Source organism: Triturus cristatus, chromosome 4_1 (genome assembly GCF_964204655.1).
Source record: "Triturus cristatus chromosome 4_1, aTriCri1.1, whole genome shotgun sequence".
Lineage (NCBI taxonomy): Eukaryota > Metazoa > Chordata > Amphibia > Caudata > Salamandridae > Triturus > Triturus cristatus.
Window position 1 is genome coordinate 709,289,844 of NC_140585.1, and position 23,607 is coordinate 709,313,450.

At 47.0% G+C, this 23,607-nt stretch overlaps 1 protein-coding gene across 3 annotated transcripts in view; it reads left to right on the top strand.

The window, feature by feature from the left end:
• The window catches only part of LOC146855412 (uncharacterized), a 658,880-nt gene that overhangs the window by 255,702 nt on the left and 379,571 nt on the right, over window positions 1-23,607 (top strand). For 2 of the 3 annotated variants that reach the window (XM_085653183.1, XM_085653184.1), the window contains one exon: window positions 1,932-2,045. The exons of the other annotated variant lie outside the window; for it this stretch is intronic. In XM_085653183.1, the coding sequence (XP_085509309.1) occupies window positions 1,932-2,045 (114 nt within the window). The remainder of the gene's footprint in view (window positions 1-1,931; window positions 2,046-23,607) is intronic. 3 annotated transcript variants of the gene reach the window in all.

Sequence of the window (23,607 nt, forward strand, 5' to 3'; positions counted from 1 at the left end):
GAGCCTGCCTTGGTGATGTACCAATAAATTTAGCATTAATAGCGCATGGTCCTACAAAGAGCAGGGCCTTGGGTAAATAGCCAGAGCTGCTCTCCTTTTGTGACGATCCTGCCCAGTCCCCATGTTTTAGCACTAAACGCCAACACCGAAATGTAAAACATGAGTGGAAAATATTGCAGAAATTGCTGGATCAGTAAATACATTGCGTGCTGCTGTTTCTGCACTCATCACAATATGTCTGGAGATTTAAGCGAATAACTGGTGGCTAGAGGAAAACTATGCTCATCATATAACAAAACGTAAATAACAATGAAAAAATGTGAAAAGTAGAAGTTGGAGAAAAATGTGTGGGAGCACCAAGTGAACACATTTCATGAATAAATATTTTTTTTAAACAAATTGCAGAGCTGAATGTACATATTTGGGACGACTGTAAGATGGGGACCTGAACAGTATTAAATACTTGAAAGGTTTGAGGGATTGAATGTGGTTTGTAAGAGGTTTAAGAGATTTCCACTTGAAGAGTGCCCCCAAAATTCCCAAAGTGCGGAGCAGGATTGGGTGATGTGGACTGCCTTTAATGTGTTTGGAAGCGCTGCCTGCACACATGATGTTTATCACACAAAAGCATGTCCCATTGCCAATCCTGGGAAAAAGTAGCAACAAATATTGATTTCTGTTTTGGGATACATAAAGGAGATGAAGAACTGAAAGTGAAAAACAGCATGAATGTACTCTTCAGATCTAAAATAGTCCTTTACCATTTTTCATGGGAGCATTTCCTGAAAGATGGAACAATACACAAGATAGCCAGCAGCATAAGGGGTGAGAGTTAGAGCCCTCTGAATGGCACCAAATCCGCCTCCATGCATATTTTAAAGTACTGATAAGAAATGAATACGTCTTGCAGACAGTGTGCTGTCACGCTTGACCTAAAAAGGGTTGAGCAATACGGTGGTAAACTCCCCGCGGTAAATGTCAGAAAGATGGCAAAATAGCTTAACAGCAAAACATGGTGCAGCAGTAATGCTTTTCTTGGCTGTAGCATCCTATATTTTCATGTAGATCAAGTTTGATAAACACGGGTGATTGTTTGCATTTTTAACACATGTTCAGTCACAGAATAATCGTGCAAATAATAATAATAGATGTTTAGTCACTGTAATAAGGGATAATGTTTCACACTAACAACTGTTATTGCATGAAATATGCTCTCCTGCAGATGCGGCCCATATAGCTCAGACCTGCGGTACTTATTAGACAAGTGGCCAGACTTTTCCCCCAGTACATAAGGTTAAGTGGTGGTGATGAGTGAAGGCTCCTGCCAACTGGCAAATCCATCTGAAGGTAGTCTCTGCCCCTTACCAACGATGGGCAGGCTTGGAAGGCCTCGTGCAGGTTGAATGAACTATGCAAATCTGTCTCATCCTTTACCCTACCGACTATAAACATATCCAGTGGCAGAAAGTTGCACACCGCCGAAATGTATGTAAGTGATTCGCTGGGGATCTCCCCACAAGGTAATGGCAACAGAAGCCTTACCCTTGGCAATGTTTAAGAATCACATTTTCTCAGACTATGTTCGGTGGCTAATTTGTACAAAAGTTAAGTTCAGGTGCCCAAAGTTGTTATTAACAGCCCTCTCTTGATAGTGTCGAATGTCAGGGTTGCACTTTCTGTCTCTTCATGTCACTCTTGACGATTTCTGTCTTTTCTCCTGCTTGCTGTGGTTCACAGTATGATGACGAAAAGTGAGATCCCGAAAATGAATGTCAGTGTCCTCTATATATCCAACGCAAGCACACATTATGCACTGGTGATACCGTGCGCTCCTTTATGCCTTACAACAACTTAAAAATGCTAAACGTACAGGTGTTTCTATTTCCTATCAAAATTAATGACATATATCATTTTCTGATTTATTTCCATAGGGGAGGACAAATGTATGCAAGTACTTTGATGACAATTCAGGTGCTTGGCTTATATTACCTCTGGATTGGGAAATGAACTTGAACTTCGTTAAGCAGAGAATCCAGCAGGTCAAGGTAACAGAGAAAACTGGACTTGATGAAATAATTTCCCAAGTACAATGTTGATGGTTTCATTGTGATTAGGTCAGTTAGTACAGTATACTTATTCAACTTTTACTTAAATGCTGTAAGGATAGGTTGTAATGAAAATAAAGCTCTGAATTTTTGGGAGCCTTTTATTACTTTAGTAAAGCCTGTAAGGGAGCTGATTGCGTCTTGTGAATGTTTAATTATGCAAGGCCCTTTATTAAGATACAGCAGCTGTGTCCACCAAGATCACTTGCAAAAATGTGCCATATCTTGCACTAATAGATATATAACAACTTTATTTTCTTATGACCTGTGCAAAATGTAGAAAGTTATGCAGGGCTAAAAGGGGAGTTAGGGTGAGGCTCTTAGCAATGGTGCATTAAGGAGGGACATACGATTATTTGGATCCTGTGCTCTTGTTGACTTGGACCTGGAACATAGTAGGAAAACAAAACCAGGAACACAAAGAAAGAACATCTCAGAAAAGGAAGAAACAAATGCACATGGTAGAAAGTCTCCCCACTGGTGTATATTTGTTTATTTGATATATTCACTATCGTTGCAAAGGGGTTCATGCATCCTCGTTGTAACTTCTGTGTGCTCTGTTCACAATCCCTGACGGGTCAGAACAGCCGAGATACTCGGTCAGTGTCCCAAAAGTCTTGTTGCCTGAACATGAAGTACCTTGAAAAAACAAGCGATGGAGCGTGGCCGGGCAAGATGGCCAAGCGGTCGTAATCCAACTCGGCTCCCGGTCCACGCGAGGTCCTGGTGAACACGGATGCGGCTACCGGCCTCGGATTGCGCCGTAAACTGCACTGGCTGTCTGGGAAGGATGTGAGGCATCTCCAGAGCTGCTGCAGAACTCTGAGCTGCCCGAGAGCTATGAGATCCGACTTAGGGCTGCCGTGTGTGAAGGGTCGGCGGTATTTAAGATGGTGGACTGAGCGGTGCGGCTCCCGGAGCCTCTACTGAGACCCAGCGGTTGGAGCGATAGCGGAGGCCCGTCTGCAAGGTGCGGACCCCTTTCCTTTTGGCATAGCGGCTGCGGCGGGAACAAGTGTAACGGCGAGTTTTGTCTGTGGATCAAGATGAGGCCCCATAACGCTGTGCCTGCCTGACTTTAACATGGCGGCTGTACTGCCTTTCGTGGCGGTTCCCGCCGGCATTAGCGTCTTCGCCCTCGGGGCTGCCCGCTCCTCTCACGGTGGAGACTACCTTTAGGGCTCTGGCTAGGGCGGTGCCTCTACTACGTATTTACAGTGGGTGCCGTACTGGGACTGCCTTGTACTCCTGGAATTCTGCTCCTGCCTGCTCCTGCCTTGGTGCTGTGCCTGCGCCCCTCCCCCTCTTGTACCGCTGTGGCAGCTCAACTCCTGCTTCGAAGTCCGGCAGTGACCAGTGGGGGCTCCTTGGCCGGATCGCTCCAGACTGGGGGAGTCTTGCTGCGAGGCTTCATCTGCCCCTTGGAGTAGTTGCACAGGCCTGCCCATTTCTCTCCAGCGGGGCCACATCAGTGGCCTGCATCGCCGTACTCCCCAGGAAGTAGCAACATCAGGCTTCTGCGGTGAGTGCTCATGGTGCCGGGGTCTCCAGCTAGGGAGCCTCTGCCTGTAGCATTCTCACGGGGCACCTGCATAATTATCATACCCTTGCTCCAACTGTGCGCCACGGGGGTCTAAGCCATATGGCGCCTAAGAGGACGACAGGCAAGACACCAGGCAAGGTCTCAGACTTCTTTGTGACTTCGGATAAGCGATCCATGTTAAGCGGGGACGCCAGCCCTCCCACAATGGCCCCCACGAAAGCAGATCTTCTCACCATGTTCAAAGACTTCAAGTCGGAACTCCACAGCGACATCAGTCAAGACATCAAAACTTCTATGGATCAGCTGCGCTCCGATCTGTCAGAACGCTTATCCTCCCTGCAACACGATGTGGACTCTGTGGGCACTAGGGTCCTTGACCTCGAGACGCAGCAACAGGAACAAGCACAACTCTCCTCTGACCTTCGAGATGAGGTCTGCTCCCTTAAGGACCAACCACAGCATGCGCAGCTAAAGATGGAGGACCTCGAGAATAGGGCACGGAGGGAGAAAATACGGGTCAGAGACCTGGAGGAGGGCGCAGAAGGGCCTGATCTGGAGGCCTTTGTGGTGGGTCTCTTCTCCGAAATCCTGGCCCCACAGTCTCTTCACATAAAATTAGATAGAGTGCATCGGGTGGGGGCTTTGCAACATGGAGAGAAGAAGCGCCCCGTGACACCCTTGCAAAATTTCATTCCTATAAAGTAAAAGAAGCCGTTCTTCAGGCTGATAGGGGAAAGGACTCCATCTCCTTCTCCTTTCAAAACCATTCCTGCACCATTTATCAGGCTGTCGCACCAACTTCTCTTGAACGGAGACAACATCTTAGGCCAATTACCACTAAACTCCGCAACGACAAAATTCGGTACAGATGGACTTTCCATTTGGTCTCTCTTTTGAATTTCAAAACAAACGGCGCCATATCACTGATCTGCAGGAAGGGCTGGATCTTCTGGGCCTTTCCCCTGAGGAGTGTGCCCCTTTACAGAGCAAGGCTGGAGTATCTTCCCGAGGCCCTACGTCGACTCTTGCATGGTCGGCTGGGTCACGCAGGAATCATCGATAATCATCTCTCAGTCTCTTCCACGGTCTGACCCTTCCAATCTTCTGTAAGTGTGCCAAGGTGACGAACGCCGTTGGGAATTTGGATCTCTTGTGGTGGGGCCGGCTCCTCCAGATGCACTGAGTCAGCCTTGTGGCTTCTGCCGCTGGTGCAGGTTGCAGTGAAATCGTGGACGTTGTGGACTCCAGATGTAAGATGAATGACCGCCTTTCTCTCTTCTCTATGTTGCAGTATGTTGATTGGGAGAAGGTTGTGTTGCTTCTCCGTACAAGTTGTTGTTTACACTGCTGATTTATATCTTCTTCCTTACTGCTGTAACGTACTGAGGCGTTCGCCTCCGCATGAACCTTTAGTATGTCCTGCCTTCTCTCACTTGTTTAGGTAGCCGCACAATTATGCTTTTGATTGAACCATTCACCGGGGCGGGCGTGGATGGGGTCCTCGGACCTGTTGTTCTCCCTGATCCCTGAAGGATCTGTTTGACCCCATAGGGGTCCAACGGCAGTGTTGGTATTGTCTCATGTTCATGTTTGTTTTTATTTTGCTAGGGAATACTGGGTGGGGGTGGGAGGGTAGTGGTGGCGGCTTTTTACTAACTACGTTGGAGAATCGTTCTGGCTTTCGGAGGGATACACTTGGCGAGCTATGGTATATCGTGTGGCTCGGCAGATGGTTTGGGGCCATTGTTCTAGGGGGGCTTTCGACGCCTGACAAACGCGGTAGCTCTTTATTCTTGGAATATGCCAGTTGTCATTGGTACCTGGAATGTTAAGGGCCTTAATTTTCCCCAAAAGCGTCACAAAGTCTGGAAATATATTATCGACCACCACCTCGATATTGTGGCATTGCAGGAGACACACTTAGCCAGAGCTGAAGACACGTGCCTCAAACACAAGCATTTCCCACTCATTTACAGGTCCTCAGCCCAAACGAAGCACAGAGGGGTGGCTGTCATGTTTCGCGCCTCCATGCAATTTCAACCGTTAGGGGTCCTTAGTGATAAAGATGGTCGAAGGCTTATGCTTAAGGGGCGCTTGAGAGGGAAAATTTGCACTTTCGCTGTAATATACTCTCCCAATACTGGTCAGACGGCTTTTTTACATGCATTCTTGGGGAAATTGACGAGTTAATAGAGGGGGCCTTTAATCCTTATGGGGGATTTTAATTTGATTTGGCAGACTGACCTTGATAGCACGCATGCGCAGCGTTCCACTCTGGGCTCCTTCACGGGGGACACGTAACAGCGCTTCCAGGATCTGGGTCTCTTAGACGCTTGGCGCACGCTTTTCCCGCAGACACGCGACTATACATTCTACTCCCATGTCCACCGTACATACTCTCGACTTGATTATATCTTTATTAACCAATCCCTGCAAGGTGCCCTACAGGATGCCAAGATCTTCCCCCTATCGGTGTCGGACCATAGCCTAGTCTCTTAGCCTTACTTGGTGCGGGACTGCCCTGCTTACTTCTAGGTGGTATTTTCCTCCCTCACTTCTTCGAGACAGGGAGTCCTGTACCAAACTGCGGAAAACCATTACTGAGTTTTTCGCTCTTAATAGACCGGCGGACACATCTGAATTCATCACCTGGGATAGCAAACTCAGAGCTATATATGGTAACAGGGCAGAATTCACCCTCCTTAAACTGCGACACCTTTCCTATACCCAGGGCAAAAAAATTGGTAAACACCTTGCCAGACAGTTGAAAGCTAAACGGGAGCGCGACTATATTGGTGGTATTAGGGGTCCCATGGGGGAACTTATGCACAAAGAGGAGGACAAAGCGGAGCTCTTTGGTTCTTTCTATGAACGCCTTTATACTGGGGACATCTTGGACTCGACCGCTCAACGGGATTACCTCCTCTCGCTGCCTCTTCCCCGGGTGTCGGCTGCATGGAATGATTTGCTCACTGCTCCTATAACAGTAGAAGATGTCATCGCAGCCATAAAAGCCTTGAAACCCCGCAAAGCTCCTGGGTCGGACGGTTTCACGGCTCTCTTTTATAAGACATTTGCCCCAGACTTTAGCCCTCATCTTTCCCGTCTCTTTAATACTATGGCGGAAGAAGGCACTTCCTCTGGCACCATGTCAGAAGCCCTAATCTCGGTCATACCTAAACCAGGGAAGGACCCACAACACTGTGCCTCTTATAGGCCAATTGACCTTCTTAATTTGGACGCCAAATTATACTCCTCGATCTTAGCCAAACGCCTGAATGACCTCATGCCCATCCTCATTCACCCCGACCAATCGGGCTTCATCAAAGGTCGGCAAACGCACGACAATACCCGTCGAATTATTCACCTGATCGAAAAAGCTACCAAGTGCCACATTCCTGCAGTGCTTGTTGGCTTGGACGCTGAGAAGGCCTTCGATAAGGTCGACTGGCCATATCTTTTCCACACACTTACGGCATTTGGTTTTTCCCCTAAATTTCTCACCACGATTAGAGCCAATTACCTCCACCCTCACTCCAGGGTGGTTGTGAACGGTGTGCAATCATCCTCCTTCCACCACTCGAGAGGCACTAGACAGGGGTGTCCACTCTCGCCCTTGCTATTTGCCCTTGGTGCTAGCGATTAGGTCCAACCCCGGCATTTTGGGATTGCCGTTCACCTGTGAGTCCCATAAAATTTCCCTATTTGCAGACGATGTCTTGCTCTCCCTTTCTGAGCCCGCTACAACACTCCCTCACTTACAGTCGGAACTTGCATGCTTTGAACAGGTATCGGGCTTTAAAATAAATTTGACCAAGTCATACATACTCAACCTCACCCTTCCACCCACCGAGGTTCTCAAAATCCAGTCTCTCACTCCGCTGTCGTGGGCTACCTCCTCCATCCACTACTTGGGTGTCCACCTGATGCCCAGGATTGAGGGGCTCTATGCCACCAATTTCCCCCCAATTCTTGCGAGTATCCAAGAGGATCTTACGAAATGGAAACCTCTTTTCCTGTCCTGGCTGGGATGTATACACGCCGTGAAAATGACCCTACTACCTAAGCTCCTTTATCTATTTCAGGCCCTGCCTATCGAGATCGAACGTGACTTTTTCCGGAAAGTGAAGGCCATGATCCTGCGCTTTATTTGGCAGGGGGGATGTGCCCGCTTCTTACTCTCTCCTGCGTCGCCCACATTTAGAGGGGGGAGTTGGACTCCCCGATATTCAATTGTATTACAAAGCGGCGCAGTTGAGGGTTCTGGTAGAGTGGTCAAAGGGGGAATCGGAAAAACATTGGCTACACATGGATTGCAGCGTGACGGGGAGGACCATCTGGGATCTAGTGTGGCGCCCCAGACGGGATAGGCCTAAAAATACATACATCAGCACTCCCACGCGCGCCACCCTGAAGGTGTGGGATTCCGTCTCGGGCGATGACCGGTGGATGTCGTTCCCCTCCCCCTTCACACCACTCCATTTCAATCCGGCATTCCCCCCAGGCCTGCATGAGGGACCCTTTGACGCCTGGAGATCGGGAGGCTGTTTAGCTCTGACGCACCTGTTCCATAACTCCGAACCTCTCACTTTTGACACCTGTAAATGGGAATATGGAGTAGCGGCTACAGAACACTTCCACTTTACTCAACTGATGCATTGGGCTCTTATCCCTCAAGTACGGGAGGCTGCCACTCGACCCCTCACAAAATTCGAAGCTTTTCTCACTAAGACATCCTCCATGAAAGGGGCTATTTCCTTTGTATATAGCTTTCTGCTTAAAACTACTCTAGCCCCGCGCCCACGCTATATGTCTATGTGGGAAGATTTGATTCACTGTCCTATATCAGATGCTGAATGGACACACGTGTGGTCCGATATTACCCGTTTAAACCATTCTGTAGAGCTCAGGGAGGCACACTTGAAGACCTTGATGGACTGGTATCTGTACCCTTCCAAACTGAGACTGATTTTTCCCGCCACCTCTGACAGATGCTGGAGGGGATGCGGGCTCCTTGGAGACTTTTCGCACATATGGTGGGATTGTCCAACTATTCGGCCCTTCTGGGAGGAAATACTAGCACGCATACAAGATATGTTGGGTTATCCCATCCCCAATACTATGGCCGGTGTCCTTTTGGGGCTTCGTGACTCTACCTTTGAACACCAGACTCGGGCAGATAAGAAGATCATGTGGCTCTGTATTGGAGCAGCTAAAATTACTTTGGCTGCTGCTTGGAAGAGGAAGGAGGCTCCGTCTATCTCCCTTTGGCACGTGCGCCTATGGAAATTGCTTAGCTTAGAGCGCATGGCTGACATCTTCAGGGATGACTATAAGAATTTTTAATTCAGATGGGGCCCCCTAGTCTCTTTCCTCTCACGCGGCTTCCCGGCAGCTTTCTGTCCCTCCAACATAAGGTCCCTTCATCTCTTGCAATTCTGATTCGAGTTCTTGTGTCAAGTGCTTCCATCATTATATGATTGTTGCCGCCACCACGGGGAGGGTGGGGGTGGGTTTTGGGGGAGGCTTTTGTGTTTTCATTTTTTGTTCATTTCTATCTGAGATATGATTCTGCATGATTCTATGCTTGTTTCACGTAACACATGTCACTCAGATGCCTTGGAGCATTTATTGTTGCAGTGGGAGGTTGACTTCCTTATATCAATGGTCGTTCTCAAATTGGACTAGCATGGACAGCTTCCCAGCTCCCTTACGTTCCGATACTGTATCTGTTAAGTAGATCGCTCTCTAAGGATGGAGCTTCAGTGTATTGAATACTACATCTTTTTTACTCCGCCCAACTGTGCTGATTTAGTGCACTTCCCTTGCGTGGGATGTTGTGTTGACATTGTCTCGGATTGTATGTTGCAAAACTTTAATAAACATATCTTTGACAAAAAAAACAAAAAAACAAGCGATAAGAGGCGTTTGGCAAAACAGGAACAGTTCGCTTAATTAAACAACGCAGCCAGGGAGCACAGTCACAGGCATAGAGTCTGAAGACTGTCTCAATTTACAATCGGTCTAACTTAGACTTTTATACAGTTCATTGAATGCAATACAATGTTTCCGGGGATCCTTTTTTGGTAAAGAAGGTGTACCTCTGTTTTTAAAAGCCATAAATTAAGGTATTGGATGAGGAATCCAGGTGGGCCTCGATCTTGTGTGGACACAATATGCCCAGTGGGTAACGTGTCCAGATGTCCAGCATGGTGAGCATGTGATCACTGTATGTACTGTGTGTGCTGTGTTTTGATTGGCTAAGAGTTCCTAACTTCATGTGACATCTGACTGTATGGTGTTTTAGGAAAGCACGCACCCATCCGCCCATATGTGCTTTATTGGAGCCAATCTCCCTGGACCATTGTGGTGTCTCTGCCACAATCTGTGGGATTGTTCTGGGAATTCATGTTTGCATGATTTTCTGCTAGCTACGTACCTCCCCACCTGTGATCTGTCAACCAGTGACATTGGGCCTGGGTCTCTGGGCCTGTATAAGTACATATTTCTGTGGTCTGGGTCAACGCAGAGTTCACAACGGGTAAATTTGTCAATAAAGATGCAATTGCATTTTTATACATGAATCTATCATTCATATTGAAATCAACTTTTTCAAAATTAACAGTCTCATGGGTGGGTGATTTGTGCCTGATGTTAGCACTGATCAGGTGGTTCACTGCGACGGGTGTATGAGCTGCCTAGACAAGGGAGAAATACATTGAGCCACAGGGGAAAGGCAAGAGAGCCCATGTGACCATCAGCTGAACTGAACGACTGTTTTAAAAGGAACTCTTATGGACCATTCCTGGACCATTTTTGGATCTACAGTGGACTCCGAAAGCAGCTCACAATATTCCAAATGATGCCTCCATGATGAATCTTCCATCGTGTCTTTTTTCTTTTCACTCTTGGACCATCGCGATTTGATCAAATTGGCACTGTTATAGAATTGATTCTTGGTGAGCCATACTGTGTTACGTGTTTTGTCAAGTTGTATGGACGTCGAAGATCTGAGCACTTTATTAAATGGGTTTATATTTTCCTCCAAAAAGAAACCTCAGGATTACATTAGAATAATAGGGCAGGTCTCGGTTTCCAGACCTAGCATCCCAGACTCATATCTGATATCCAGATCTAGTAGGAAGTCTTCTTGAGAAAAAGTTGTATGGCTCTAGCACCGGAATATCTTGCGTGTTGTTCACAGAGCTTTGAATATATTTATTTTCTTCAAAGTCAACAAGTAGATTACTTTCAAGACTATAGTTATGTGCTTGTGCTTCTTGGGGTTAAGTACAATAGTTGCTGTTCCTCACAGTAGCAAAGATCTTGCAACTTCCACTTAATGGCTAGAGTTCTGTAGAAGGAGTACCAGAGAGACTTCAGTTGGCATGGCTTGCCATTAAAAACACATTTGACCTAGAATATTAATGTATTCTCACAGTGAAATGGAATAATGAGGTTCCTGGCATTACTCACTGACCACTTGGCACCCCCCAGCATCTGTGGATTTCTATTTTACTGTAACCCTACAACATCAGTGTTGAGCTGCTCCGACAAAGGCAGCTATTTCTCTTTGAGCAGTGGACATGTTCCAGAGATTCAGTGGGCTTTATCTTCAGGCTAAATGTCACCCGACGTGCAATAGAGCTGGGTATCATCTGCATATCTTTGTTACTGGAAGCTGTGTGATTCAAAGATTTGAGCATATGGGGATAGACACATCTTTTTCACTGAACGGGACAGCAAACATCACTTTGAACTCTCATGTCAGAATTGAGGTGTTATAACTTGCTGATATAATTCAAATTTGGGCGATTTATTTCTAGTAGAAAATTCAACCTATTCTAGTGCTGTTCTAGCCAGAGAGGAGCTTGGTGGGGATTTGGTGGCTCACCTAGTTGTAGGTAAATGTCAGATTGGGGTGCTTCAAGGCTGAAAGAAGATATTCACCAAGCCCATTAGGAGGTCCTCTGAACTGCCTGTTAATCAAGGCTACATTGCTCTTGCTGGCCTGTGGTTGTGGATAATGTAGGCCTCATAGAATGTTTGGAGTTGCTGTGATAATTTCCTCTTACGGATTTTGCATGGGAAAAAGTAAGATGGATATGTATGTAGTAGACAAACAAAATATGAAAACATAATAAGCGAAAGAAGCAACAGCACATGAAACATATTTGCATGCATCACAGACCCAGTTAAGGTAGGTCTGTAGGGAAATACTAGGGCTTTCCAAAGTTCAAATTCTGCCACTGAACTTGCACAGAGTAAACAACTTTGCGAAACTGCACAGTTTAGGGACTAGTTTGCACTTTTCGTTTGGCAAAGTTTCGCACTCAGACGGTTTTGGTGGAGACTTTCCTAACTAGAGAGTAGGTTTTGCAGTTGTATTGTCATATACTGCATGAAAGAAAAGCTTCACGAAGTAGGAATTGATGAAGCTGGACAATTTCACCCAGTTCTACTAGTTATTCACATTCAATCACTATGTTATTGAACCTTTGTTGCTTCACTAATGAATTACTTTGAGATATGTCCTATATTTTATTCTCAGGTTCTGTCTGTAGATGCCCCAAATACTTTGTAAAATTGTAAAAGATGAGATAATGATACTCTCAAAGTTTTTACTAGTAATAAGGTAACTGAGACTTCTGGGACACTTTTTGACTTTTATATATCTTTTACATGACTTAATCCCCATTTTTAAAAAAGGCAATTTATTTTGGAAAATATTCCTCCATTGTGAAATGGCGCAACTACTGTGATCTTAGTTAAAACAAATAAAATAGTATCTCAAAACAAGTGCTGAATATGGGAAGCAATTTTTAGTAATTTCTTTTGAATGGCATTTATTTTCCCTAAATAGAAGCAGGGGAAACATAACATGAGGAGCGGGGGAGGGAGATGTGGCTTCTGCTGCTGTAGCTCCTCGCTGAGGGCCCTGCATCACAGTCATACTGCATTTCTAGCTGTTGTATGAATTCATGTTGCCCAGTTAACAGACAATCAGAGTGGCTACTGGGATATGAAAGAGAGTGCAGATGTGACGGACGGAGACGCCCCTGGCTTGGGCCATTAGTTAAGACAGGTTGGAAAATGCATCAGTCTAAGGAAGGGTTGATTTACAGAGCCACCGGGGTACATAAGGCAACTAGACCGCCGCTCTCCTCAGGGTCATTGTGTAGCAGCAGGTAGGAGCCTGGTTATCTGTCTTTCATGCCCCCCCACCCTTCTTGGAAACAGCCACATCTGGACTTGGAGGAGAACACAGGAGGAAGAGCCGACACTGACATGGTGTGAGGAATCGGTTTAAGCCCCAGAGCTATTCACCAAAAGTCACTGAGGGGGTACCATCCCACCTGGACTCCATTGGCTGTGAGGTGACTATGCTTACCAATTGTGATGGTCAAGCACCAGCAAGAAGAGGGAAATGACAAAGCAGCCCTCTCCCCTTGCAAGGTGAGATAATTGGGGCATTGGGACTCGGAACAAACAAGCACTAGAGGGAGTGGGGCCCTATTGGAAGACCTGGAGTTAACTCCACATGGTGATCGAGAGGGAGCGTTGATTGCAGCTCTACGCTCCTAGTTTTGAGGGGATGCCCACTGCTGAGATTGTGCAGATGTTTCACACTAGTACTTTCTGAAAGTATGCTTGAGGAGTGAAGGGACCCATGCGAACTACTATATGTTAATTGTGATGCCTATATGAGGTAGACTCTTAGTGGAAACACCTGGATTCTAGGATTGGGGGTAACCCCTCCCCCGGCTTGTTTCCATTTTATACTTTTTCAGGATATAGGTCACAATATAAAGCACAGCGAGCACAAAAATTCTTGACACTTAGAAGAAATAGGCAGGGCAATGGCTACTTGCCATCTGGTCTTTGTGAAACTAAATTTTGAACTCATTGTCATAAACGTGACAAAGTCTATTTAAGACACTGCTCACTAGAAACACCAGAACAGCCTGCATGCACATGAATATGATGGGACAAAACATTCAAGGCACAAACATTAAAATCAAACATCCCCTTCAAGGAGTTTAGCACAAGAACAGCTGCATTGGCGAAACCTGTGTAATCAAGATAGTCCTCACCACATAGATTGATTGCAGATGTGGTTTATTAGTGAAACGTATATATTAATTCAGCATCAACCGTCCAGTCCGCTCACCAGCTCTGGATCAAATGTGTTACACCTGGTTTAACATTCCATGACATAGTTAAATTCTACAGAGCAACATTCTTAAGTAAATTACAACACATCTCCCTTACAAAAAAATAATAATAAATGACAATTAAAACAGAACATTGTGACAAAGAGAATAAATTACAAAAAAAATTAACAACATAAAATGAGCCTATACATATCAAGTCTAATTATCATAATGATACTACATAGTTCACTGCATAAAGTAATCCCTGAATTTCTTAGGAAGATTCCTATCTCTTTGAGGAAATCTCTTAGCATCAGAACTTTTTCCTGAGATATGATTCTCATCAAAATTACGACCACAATCCTCAAGATTGTCACCAATGTTATAACCACCATTCCCAGCATTGTGCACATCCGTGGACTTCTTCAAACACTTCACCAACCTAGACATATTCCACACACGGCCAGTGTTGACCTTACAACATTTTTCTTAATGAAAACAATTGTGAAAGGACCAATAAAGGTAGTTCTACCCTTCAAGGTATGTTTAGGATTTTTCACCAAAACCCTATCGCCAACATTCCACTTCTTACTCTTTACATGCATCCTGGAGTCATAGTCAGCTTTATACATGCGTTGATATTCCAATATTCTTTTATGCCTTGCTTCTTCAGAAACTTCTACACCAGAATGCACAGGCAACCAAGACGGATTTAGTTTAGAAACAGCCTTCCTACCTCTTAAAGCTTCAAAAGGAGATAATTGAGTGATGGCATTAGGTGTAGTACGGTGTGCCCACCATGTATCCCTTAAAACACTACTGAATGAAATTCTAGAATTAAGGGCACGTTGAGCACAATCTTTGACAACTCAATTCATTCTCTCAGTCAAACCATTCGCTTGGGGTGCATATAACGCTGTTTTCTGATGAACAATATTTTAATCCTTAAGGAACTTACACATCTCATGAGATACAAACTGTACACCATTGTCTGTAATTAAAAACTTAGGTATACCTTCAAAAACAAATATATCTTTGAGAAAGTCAATAACAGTCCTGGTGTTTGCAGAAAAAGCACATTTCGTAACCACCCATTTTGAGGTGTAATCAACAAGCAGGATGACAAAACGCTCATAAGACGGCAACAACTCAAAGGGCCCCATGATGTCTAATCCTAATTTTGACCAAACAGCATCCGGAATCTCAACAGTCGATAACGATGCACGACTGAGGACGTGCGACTTATCACTAGAAGCACAGGATACACATTCCTTGACAACATCCTCAATCCTGTGATCCATACCAGGCCACCAGTATCTCTCCCTCACTCCAGCTTTAGTAAGGGTCCGTCCCAGTTGACCCTCATGAGCTGTATTGATAATCCTGTTTCTAAATTCTACTGGGGGAACAACTCGCTCACCTCTCATAAGATTTCCACAAATAAATGAAAGTTCATCTCTGACAGATCAATATGCTTTCATCTCTTGATCTAAAGTTTTGTATTCTGGCCAACCTTGATTAATCCACAATCTGAGCGATGCCAAAACGCCATCTCTATTCACACCTTCTGACCATGCTTCATGCGTCAAAGTAGATTCAGCAACCCAAGACACACACTCAACTTCATTGTCACTAACCACCTCCTCCACAGGTAATCGAGAGAGACAATCTGCAGACTTGTTGCTGAATCCTGGTATATACTGTACTTGGAAATTATACTCTTGCAAGCCTTCACTCCAGCGTTTAATTCTGGGTGTGATATGTTCACTGTGTCGACATGAGAATATTTGAATGAGAGGACGATGTTCTGTCCTAACTAGAAAAGGAATTCCCCAAAGACAGAATTTGAAATGTTGTACAGCCCAAAAAACACTCAAAGCTTCTCTCTCAATACAGGAATAGTTAGTTTCTAAGAGCTCTAGATGCAAACGCAACTGCTCTTTGTTCTCTTTGTTCTCCGTCTACCACTTGAGAGAGCACTGCACCCAACCCCTTGAGGCTGGCAGCAGTAGACAAGCACCGTTTTCTTATTGACATCAAAATGTCCCAGTGTAGGCATTTTCCCAATTTCAGCTTTGATTACATCAAAAGCCCTCTGACCATCATCAGACCATACAAAATGTGATGCCTTTTTCAGTAATAGGTTCGGTTACAAATGCAAACCCCTGCACAAATTTAGAATAAAATTCAGCAAGGCCCAAAAACGACCTTACTTGTTCTTTATCTGTTGGCGTGGGGGCATTTACAACACACTGTGCAAGTTCAAGTTTTGGTTGAATGCCCTCACCTGAGATCACATGAACTAAGTACGAAACCGTTTCCACCCCAATGCGACATTTTTTCTTCTTCACAGTTAGTCCTTTTTTTCTCAGTCTCTTCAAAACCTCAATCAATGTTTTGCCATGCTCCACCTCACCCTTGCCATATATCAGAATGTCATCTTGGAAGAACATAATATTACTTATGCCCTCCACAACCTTCTTCATGACCCTCTGGAAACATGTCGCTGCCGATGCTAAACCAAAAGGCTTGTTTGGAAAGCGGTATGCTGCCAGAGGCGTCACAAACAAAGTGAGGTGTCTCAAGTCTTTATGCAAGGGAATCTGATGATATGTGGACAATAGATCGAGCACACTGAAAACACGGGCCCCTTTAAGTATACTGAGAGACTCAGAGATGTTGGGTAGTGGTTGTCGATCCACCCAAATCCATTCATTTAAACTTCTCAAGTCAACACACATTCTGACTCCTGCACCACCATCCTTTGGGGCCAAAACAATGGGGGCCAACCATTCTGAAGCTTCTATCTCTTCAATGACCCCCAATTTTAATAGCCTCTCAAGTTCAGATTTGAGTGGTCCAATCATCATGTTTGGTACTTTCCTTACTTTGTGCACACAAGGCACAGCTCTGTCTTTAAGGATGATTTGGTGTTCAAATCCTTTAAGACAGCCTAAATTATCAGTAAAGACTTCAGGAAATGTTTTGAAATACTCACAATTTTGGTTTTCAAACACACCTTTGTCATTCTCACAGTCCACCAACATGACTTGCTCCTTGGGATCCTTAGCATTAGGATTAAGCATGATCCCAAGATCGCGTTGATGTCTCCACCCTAATAAGTTGTCTCCTCTCTCCGCTACATAGACTTTTCCCACAGTATTTCTGTTCTTGAATTGAATGCAGGCTTCAACATATCCTAAAACTTTAGTTTTTGCGGATCACTGACATAATATCGACTACAAAAATATAGACTTACAAAAATATCGATGCCAAAATATAGAATACCAAAATATCGAAGTCCTATCTCCAAACAGGAAATTACAAAAATATCGAATCCAAAATATCGTTGTAAATAATATAGTTAGTCAAAATATCGAATTTTTTAAATGTTTTAAAAGTAATGTTAAATTAATGAAATAATACATATAATTAACTGACATATACTTAAAAATACTTAAATAACAGTAAACTTAATGAATAATTAAAGTAAGTAAAAAAAAAAATTAATACATATATCTTAACGTGATATTAATTAAAAATATTCAATATTTTCTGTGTAGGATAGCGGGCGCGTAAAATTTACTATTACCACTCCAGAGAGTGCAATAGTAGGGAAAGCGTTGGATAGCGGGAGGGTAAAAATTACTATTCCCACTCCAGAGAATGCAACAGTAGGGAAAGCGTTGGATAGCGGGAGGGTAACATTTACTATTCCCACTCCATTGAGTGCAACAGTAGGGAAAGCGTTGGATAGCGTAGGGGTAAAAATTACTATTCCCACTCCAGAGAGTGCAACAGTAGGGAAAGCGTTGGATAGCGGGAGGGTAACATTTACTATTCCCACTCCAGTGAGTGCAACAGTAGGGAAAGCGTTGGATAGCGTAGGGGTAAAAATTACTATTCCCACTCCAGAGAGTGCAACAGTAGGGAAAGCGTTGGATAGCGGGAGGGTAACATTTACTATTCCCACTCCAGTGAGTGCAACAGTAGGGAAAGCGTTGGATAGCGTAGGGGTAAAAATTACTATTCCCACTACAGAGAGTGCAACAGTAGGGAAAGCGTTGGATAGCGTGAGGGTAACATTTACTATTCCCACTCCAGTGAGTGCAACAGTAGGGAAAGCGTTGGATAGCGTAGGGGTAAAAATTACTATTCCCACTCCAGAGAGTGCAACAGTAGGGAAAGCGTTGGATAGCGGGAGTGTCAAATTTACTATTCCCACTCCAGTGACTGCAACAGTAGGGAAAGCGTTGGATAGCGGTAGGGTAAAAATTACTATTCCCACTCCAGAGAGTGCAACAGTAGGGAAAGCAATGGATAGCGTAGGGGTAAAAATTACTATTCCCACTCCAGAGAGTGCAACAGTAGGGAAAGCGTTGGATAGGGGGAGGGTCAAATTTACTATTCCCACTCCAGTGACTGCAACAGTAGGGAAAGCGTTGGATAGCGGTAGGGTAAAAATGACTATTCCCACTCCAGAGAGTGCAACAGTAGGGAAAGCGTTGGATAGCGTAGGGGTAAAAATTACTATTCCCACTCCAGAGAGTGCAACTGTAGGGAAAGGGTTGGATAGCGGGAGGGTCAAATTTACTATTCCCACTCCAGTGAGTGCAACACTAGAGAAAGCGTTGGATAGCGGTAGGGTAAAAATTACTATTCCCACTCCAGAGAATGCAACAGTAGGGAAAGTGTTGGATAGCGGGAGGGTAAAAATTACTATTCACACTCCAGAGAGTGCAATAATAGGGAAAGCATTGGATAGCGTAGGGGTAAAAATTACTATTCCCACTCAAGTAAGTGCAATAGTAGAGAAAATAATAAATGTATTTTTTTTGTTTTTTTTTGTTTTTTTTTTAAAACCTTTATTTCAAAATTCAGGACACAGCTATTCAGCCGACAGCCTGAAGGTTCGGCAGCATTGAGAGTTAGATACAGTGATGTGTCCCCAATACAGTTCAAAGAGTAATGCATAGGTCCAATTTTAAATAAACACAGAAAAAACTCACAACAAACCCCAGCAAGGCAGAACATTGAAAGCCCATGGCGAAAGCCCCCAGGGGAGGCCGGACCCCACTCATCTACTAGTTACAAGACTGTATACGGAGGAGGAAGGGGGACAGCAGAGGCCCAAAACGGTTCCTAAAACCAAACTGTGCTGGAAAGTAGGTCAGGGGGAAAGCTGTTCCTCGGGAGGTTCCAGATCCGGGGCAAGACATATTCCCCCCCTGTATTGGTTCCACCGCCCCCAGATGGCGTGCCACTTCCGGGGGCGACCTCTAGAGCAGTAGACCGTCTTCTCCCTAAACATGCTCCAGTCCATGTTCTCCTTCCACGCGGTCAGTGTAGGGGGTCCCGAGGAGCCCCACAATCGCGCGAGATCCCTTTTAGCTACCATGTTACCCAGAGTCACCCATTGGGTCTGCGCCTCATCGAGGTCAGTGGGCCCCCAGACGTTCAGGAGGCAACACCGCGCCTCCGGCTGTACCGCAGTGCCCGTCACCTCCCCCATAACTGCATGGACTCTCCTCCAGAACTCCACAATGACACCACATTCCCAAATGATGTGCAGGAAAGTACCCACCATACCACATCCCCTTCTGCACAGGCCGTCCTCCGAGAATCCCATGTGGACCAGCCTTGGCCCCGTCACATACACCCGGTGCAGTATTTTAAGCTGCACCAGCCTCAGACGCGACGGGATCGCAACCTCCTTAGGAGAAGAAACCGCTGACTGCCAGTCCTCATTATCCAACTCAAGGCCATCCCTAGTCCACTGTTCTCTCAGCCCCAAGAGCATATCTGCCCGGACGTTAATCAACTTCTTATATATGAGCGAGATCGTGCTCTCGGGCATATGACCATCAAGGACTCGGTCCTCAAGGGGAGAGGACTCCGGCACCTTCTCACCCTCCACGAGGACTGATCGGAGGGCGTGACGCAGCTGGATATACCTGAAATACTCTGAGGGCCCTAGCTCATACTCAGTCTGCAACTCCTCGAAGGACTTCACCCTCCCCTTATGCAGCACATCTCCCACCTTGGATATACCTATCAGGTCCCACTTATCAAAGCCCTTCGTATGCCAGAGTCTTCCCAATCTCTCCGATTCAAACAATGGGGTAGCGAGGGTGAGCCTATCCTTCCAGCCCAACGAATCAGTCGCCATCTTCCATACACGCACCGCCACACCTGTGGGCCCCGTGAGGGACGAGTCTAAGGACCGCGAATACAACGCCACGAAGCAGCCACCTATCCAGGGCATACCCAGGGCTGAGGGCAGGGCCATAGAACCCATGGTTGATCGCGCTCAGCTGCGTGGCCCAATAGTACCGTCGGATGTCTGGGAGCGCAATGCCCCCATCGTACCATGGTAGCGTCAACTTTGAAATAGCTATTCACGGCCGCCCATCCCACAGCAACGTCCGTTGGAGGCCTTCAACCTCCCGAAAGTATTTGGCCGGTACCCAGTCCAAGGTGTTCTGGAGGGCATAGAGGAAGCGGGGAAGAGACATCATTTTAAACAGGGCCGCACGCCCAACAAGGGAGAGCGGCAGCCTCCGCCAACCTTCAACATCTCGCCTCAAGCGCGCCAAGGGGGGGAGCAGATTCCTCTCATAGCGCACAGCAGGATCCATGGATATAAAAATCCCCAAATACACGAAACCCTGCTGGGCAACCTGTATCGAACATGTTCTAGGGATCGGTGGGACCTCTCCACTAAGAACGTACAAGTACGATTTGCCCCAATTAATCACAAGCCCCGAGTTCCTACCGAACGATGCGAGTACGTCACAGACCACTATAAGTGACTTCTTAGGTGAGGCAAGATACAGTAGGATATCATCGGCATAAAGCGAAATACGGTCCTCGTGATCAGGCGACCACCGAAGGCCCCGTATATCCGGGTGCCAACGTATCCACGCAGCCAACGGTTCAAGGGCGAGGGCGAACAACAGAGGCGACAGGGGGCAACCCTGCCGAGTACCCCTACCAAGCTGAAACGGAGTAGATGCCCGACCATTCACCACAACATTCGCTAGTGGCCCCTCGTACAGCAACCGAACCCAACTCACAAAACCGCGACCGAAACCAAACTTGGCCAGCACGGCCCATAAGTATGCTCACTCCACCGTGTCAAAGGCCATCGTGGCATCAAGAGATGCCACAATAGCCGGTTCACGCAGCGTGCCCGCCCTGGCGATGATGCCATGAAGACACCTAAGGTTTAATGCTGTGTTTCGGTGCGGGATGAAGCCAGATTGATCCGGGTGGACCAAGTCGCCAAGCACCCTACTCAAATGGGTAGCCAGGAGTTTGGCCAGAATTTTCGGCTCAGCGTTGAGGAGTGAAATGGGCCGATAGGAGGCGCACCTATCTCGGGGTTTACCTTCTTTATGTATTACCACGATCGACGCGAGCCGCTGATCCAACGGAAGGATCCCATCCCCCCGCGCCTCCAAAAACATGGCGCGCAGGTGAGGGGCGACCCTATCCGGGAACAGTTTATACAGGTCGATCGGCAGTCCATTCGGTCCAGAGGCCTTACCCGAGTTTAACGCGCGAATCGCCCCCGCCACCTCGTCAACCGTTATGTCACCATCCAAATCATCCCTATCTACGTCAGAGAGGCAGGGCAACTCGATATCACGGAGGAGCTCAGACGAGTCCTCGGGCGGCCTGTCCGACACAGAGGAATAAACCCTACGAAAATACTCGGCGAAACACTTCACAATCCCCTCAGGTTCCACGATCGCCTCTCCCCACTCTCCCGTCAACTCTGGCACCACTCTATTGACCCGTTCTTTCCTGTCCAACCACGCCAGGAGTTTCCCTGCCTTATCACCAACGTCATACAGGCGGCCCTGTTGTTCCCTACTGAGGGTCTTAGCGGCGTTCGTAACCAGGTCCCTATACTCCGCCTGCTTCAAGCAAAGCTCATGCAGTGAGGACTCTGTAACCTCCTCCTCCATAGCCCCCTCAAGGGCCGCGATCTCCTCCTCCACTTGCCGCACCTCGCCATCCCTCCAATTATTGGCAGCCACCACCAGGGAAAGGGCTTCCCCCCGAAGCACGGTCTTAAAGGCTTCCCACAGTGACACCGCCGAGTCCACGGTTCCCAGATTGTCCTTAAAGTAATTATCCACTTTCTTTACCAGGGCGCTGCGCATCTTGGGGTCTCGGAAATACCATGGGTTGATGGGGGCCACCCTCCCTCCTCCCTCCCGACCTAGATCCAGCCGGATCCACACTGGCGAGTGGTCAGAGATACCGCGTGCCATGTGCCTCGCCTCGGATATCAACGAGGCATGTGCGGCCAGAGTGAGCAGGTAATCAATCCTGGAGAGGCTACCATGCGCCCCGGAGTGAAACGTATATTGACTCTGCGTGGGGTGCCGGAGCCTCCAGCAGTCTATCAGACCAAACGTATCCAGGAAATCTGGAAGCCATTTCTGAGCCCCCCCTGTGTCCCTGGGCGGGTATCTATCCAACAGTCCGGAGCCCACAGCGTTGAAATCCCCTCCCACTACCAGCATTCCCCCCGGGAGAGTCAGCAAAGCCCTGCCCAGTTCGGCAAGTGTGGAGGCCTGCAGGGCCGGCGGGACATAAACCGAAACCAAAACCAAAATCCTTCCTTCCCACCTCCCCGCCACCGCCACAAACCTCCCCCTATCGTCAACAATGGTGGAGTCCACCTCAAAAGGCAACGATGCTCTAACAAGGATGCCCGCACCCCTGGACCCAGAGGAGAATCCCGAGTGTGCAATGAATTTATACCCCTTCCTATTCAAGGCATAGCACATATTACCTATGAGATGCGTCTCCTGCAGCAGGACAACATCTGGCATTGAGCGTTTCAAAAATTGCAAAACAATCCCCCTCTTGATGCGATCCCCCAAACCATTAACATTCCAGCTTATAACACTTAAGCCCCTACCCCCCATCCTCAAACGGAAAGAGGCCCACCCCACACCCGAGGAGCCACCATGGAACAGCCCTGAGGATAATCATCATGCCTTGCAGAAATAAACCCCCAACAACAAACTCAAAATCCCCAAAACTCCCCCCACCCTGCACCCCTGCTGCAGCTTACAAAGCCCCCCCAACTTGCAGTGTGCCTGTCGCCCTACAAAAACAAAAAATCTACAAAAAGTACCCTAAGGGAGGAAAAGAGCACCCCTCGTCCTCCCGCAACCCTCCACAGTTACTGCACTCTGTTAGAATCTTCAATTATGGTCAAATCAAGTCAGGCCGGCTCTGAGATCTCAGCCCTGTCCATCCCGGCCACTGTCTCCATGCTCGGCTGTGTCATCCCCCGTCCGTCGCCGGGGCAAAGCGTCCAGCCATTCGTCGGCCATCACAGGAGAGTCAAAAAAGAATGTCCGATCTTCATGCACCACCCGTAGTCTGGCAGGGAAAAGCATGGCATACTTCAGATCCAGTTCCCGAAGTCTCCGCTTCACCCCCAGGAAGCTCTGTCTCTGTCTCTGCACCTGCTGGGTGAAGTCCGGATAAAAATTCACCGACGCATTCTGGAAGGGGACTGGGCCCGTCACCCTCGAAGCTTGCAGGATAGCGTCCCGATCTCGAAAATGAAAGAGCCGGGCGACAATCGGCCGCGGCGGGGCACCCGCCTTAGGCCGCCCGCCCGGCACCCTATGGGCCCTTTCCACCGCAAAAAACTTTCCAAGGCCCTTAGGCTTCAGATGATTGAGGACCAAATCCTCCACAAGCAGGTCCGCCGAAGCCTCATCCGAGGACTCCGGGACCCCGATGACGCGCACATTGTTGCGCCTGGCCCGGC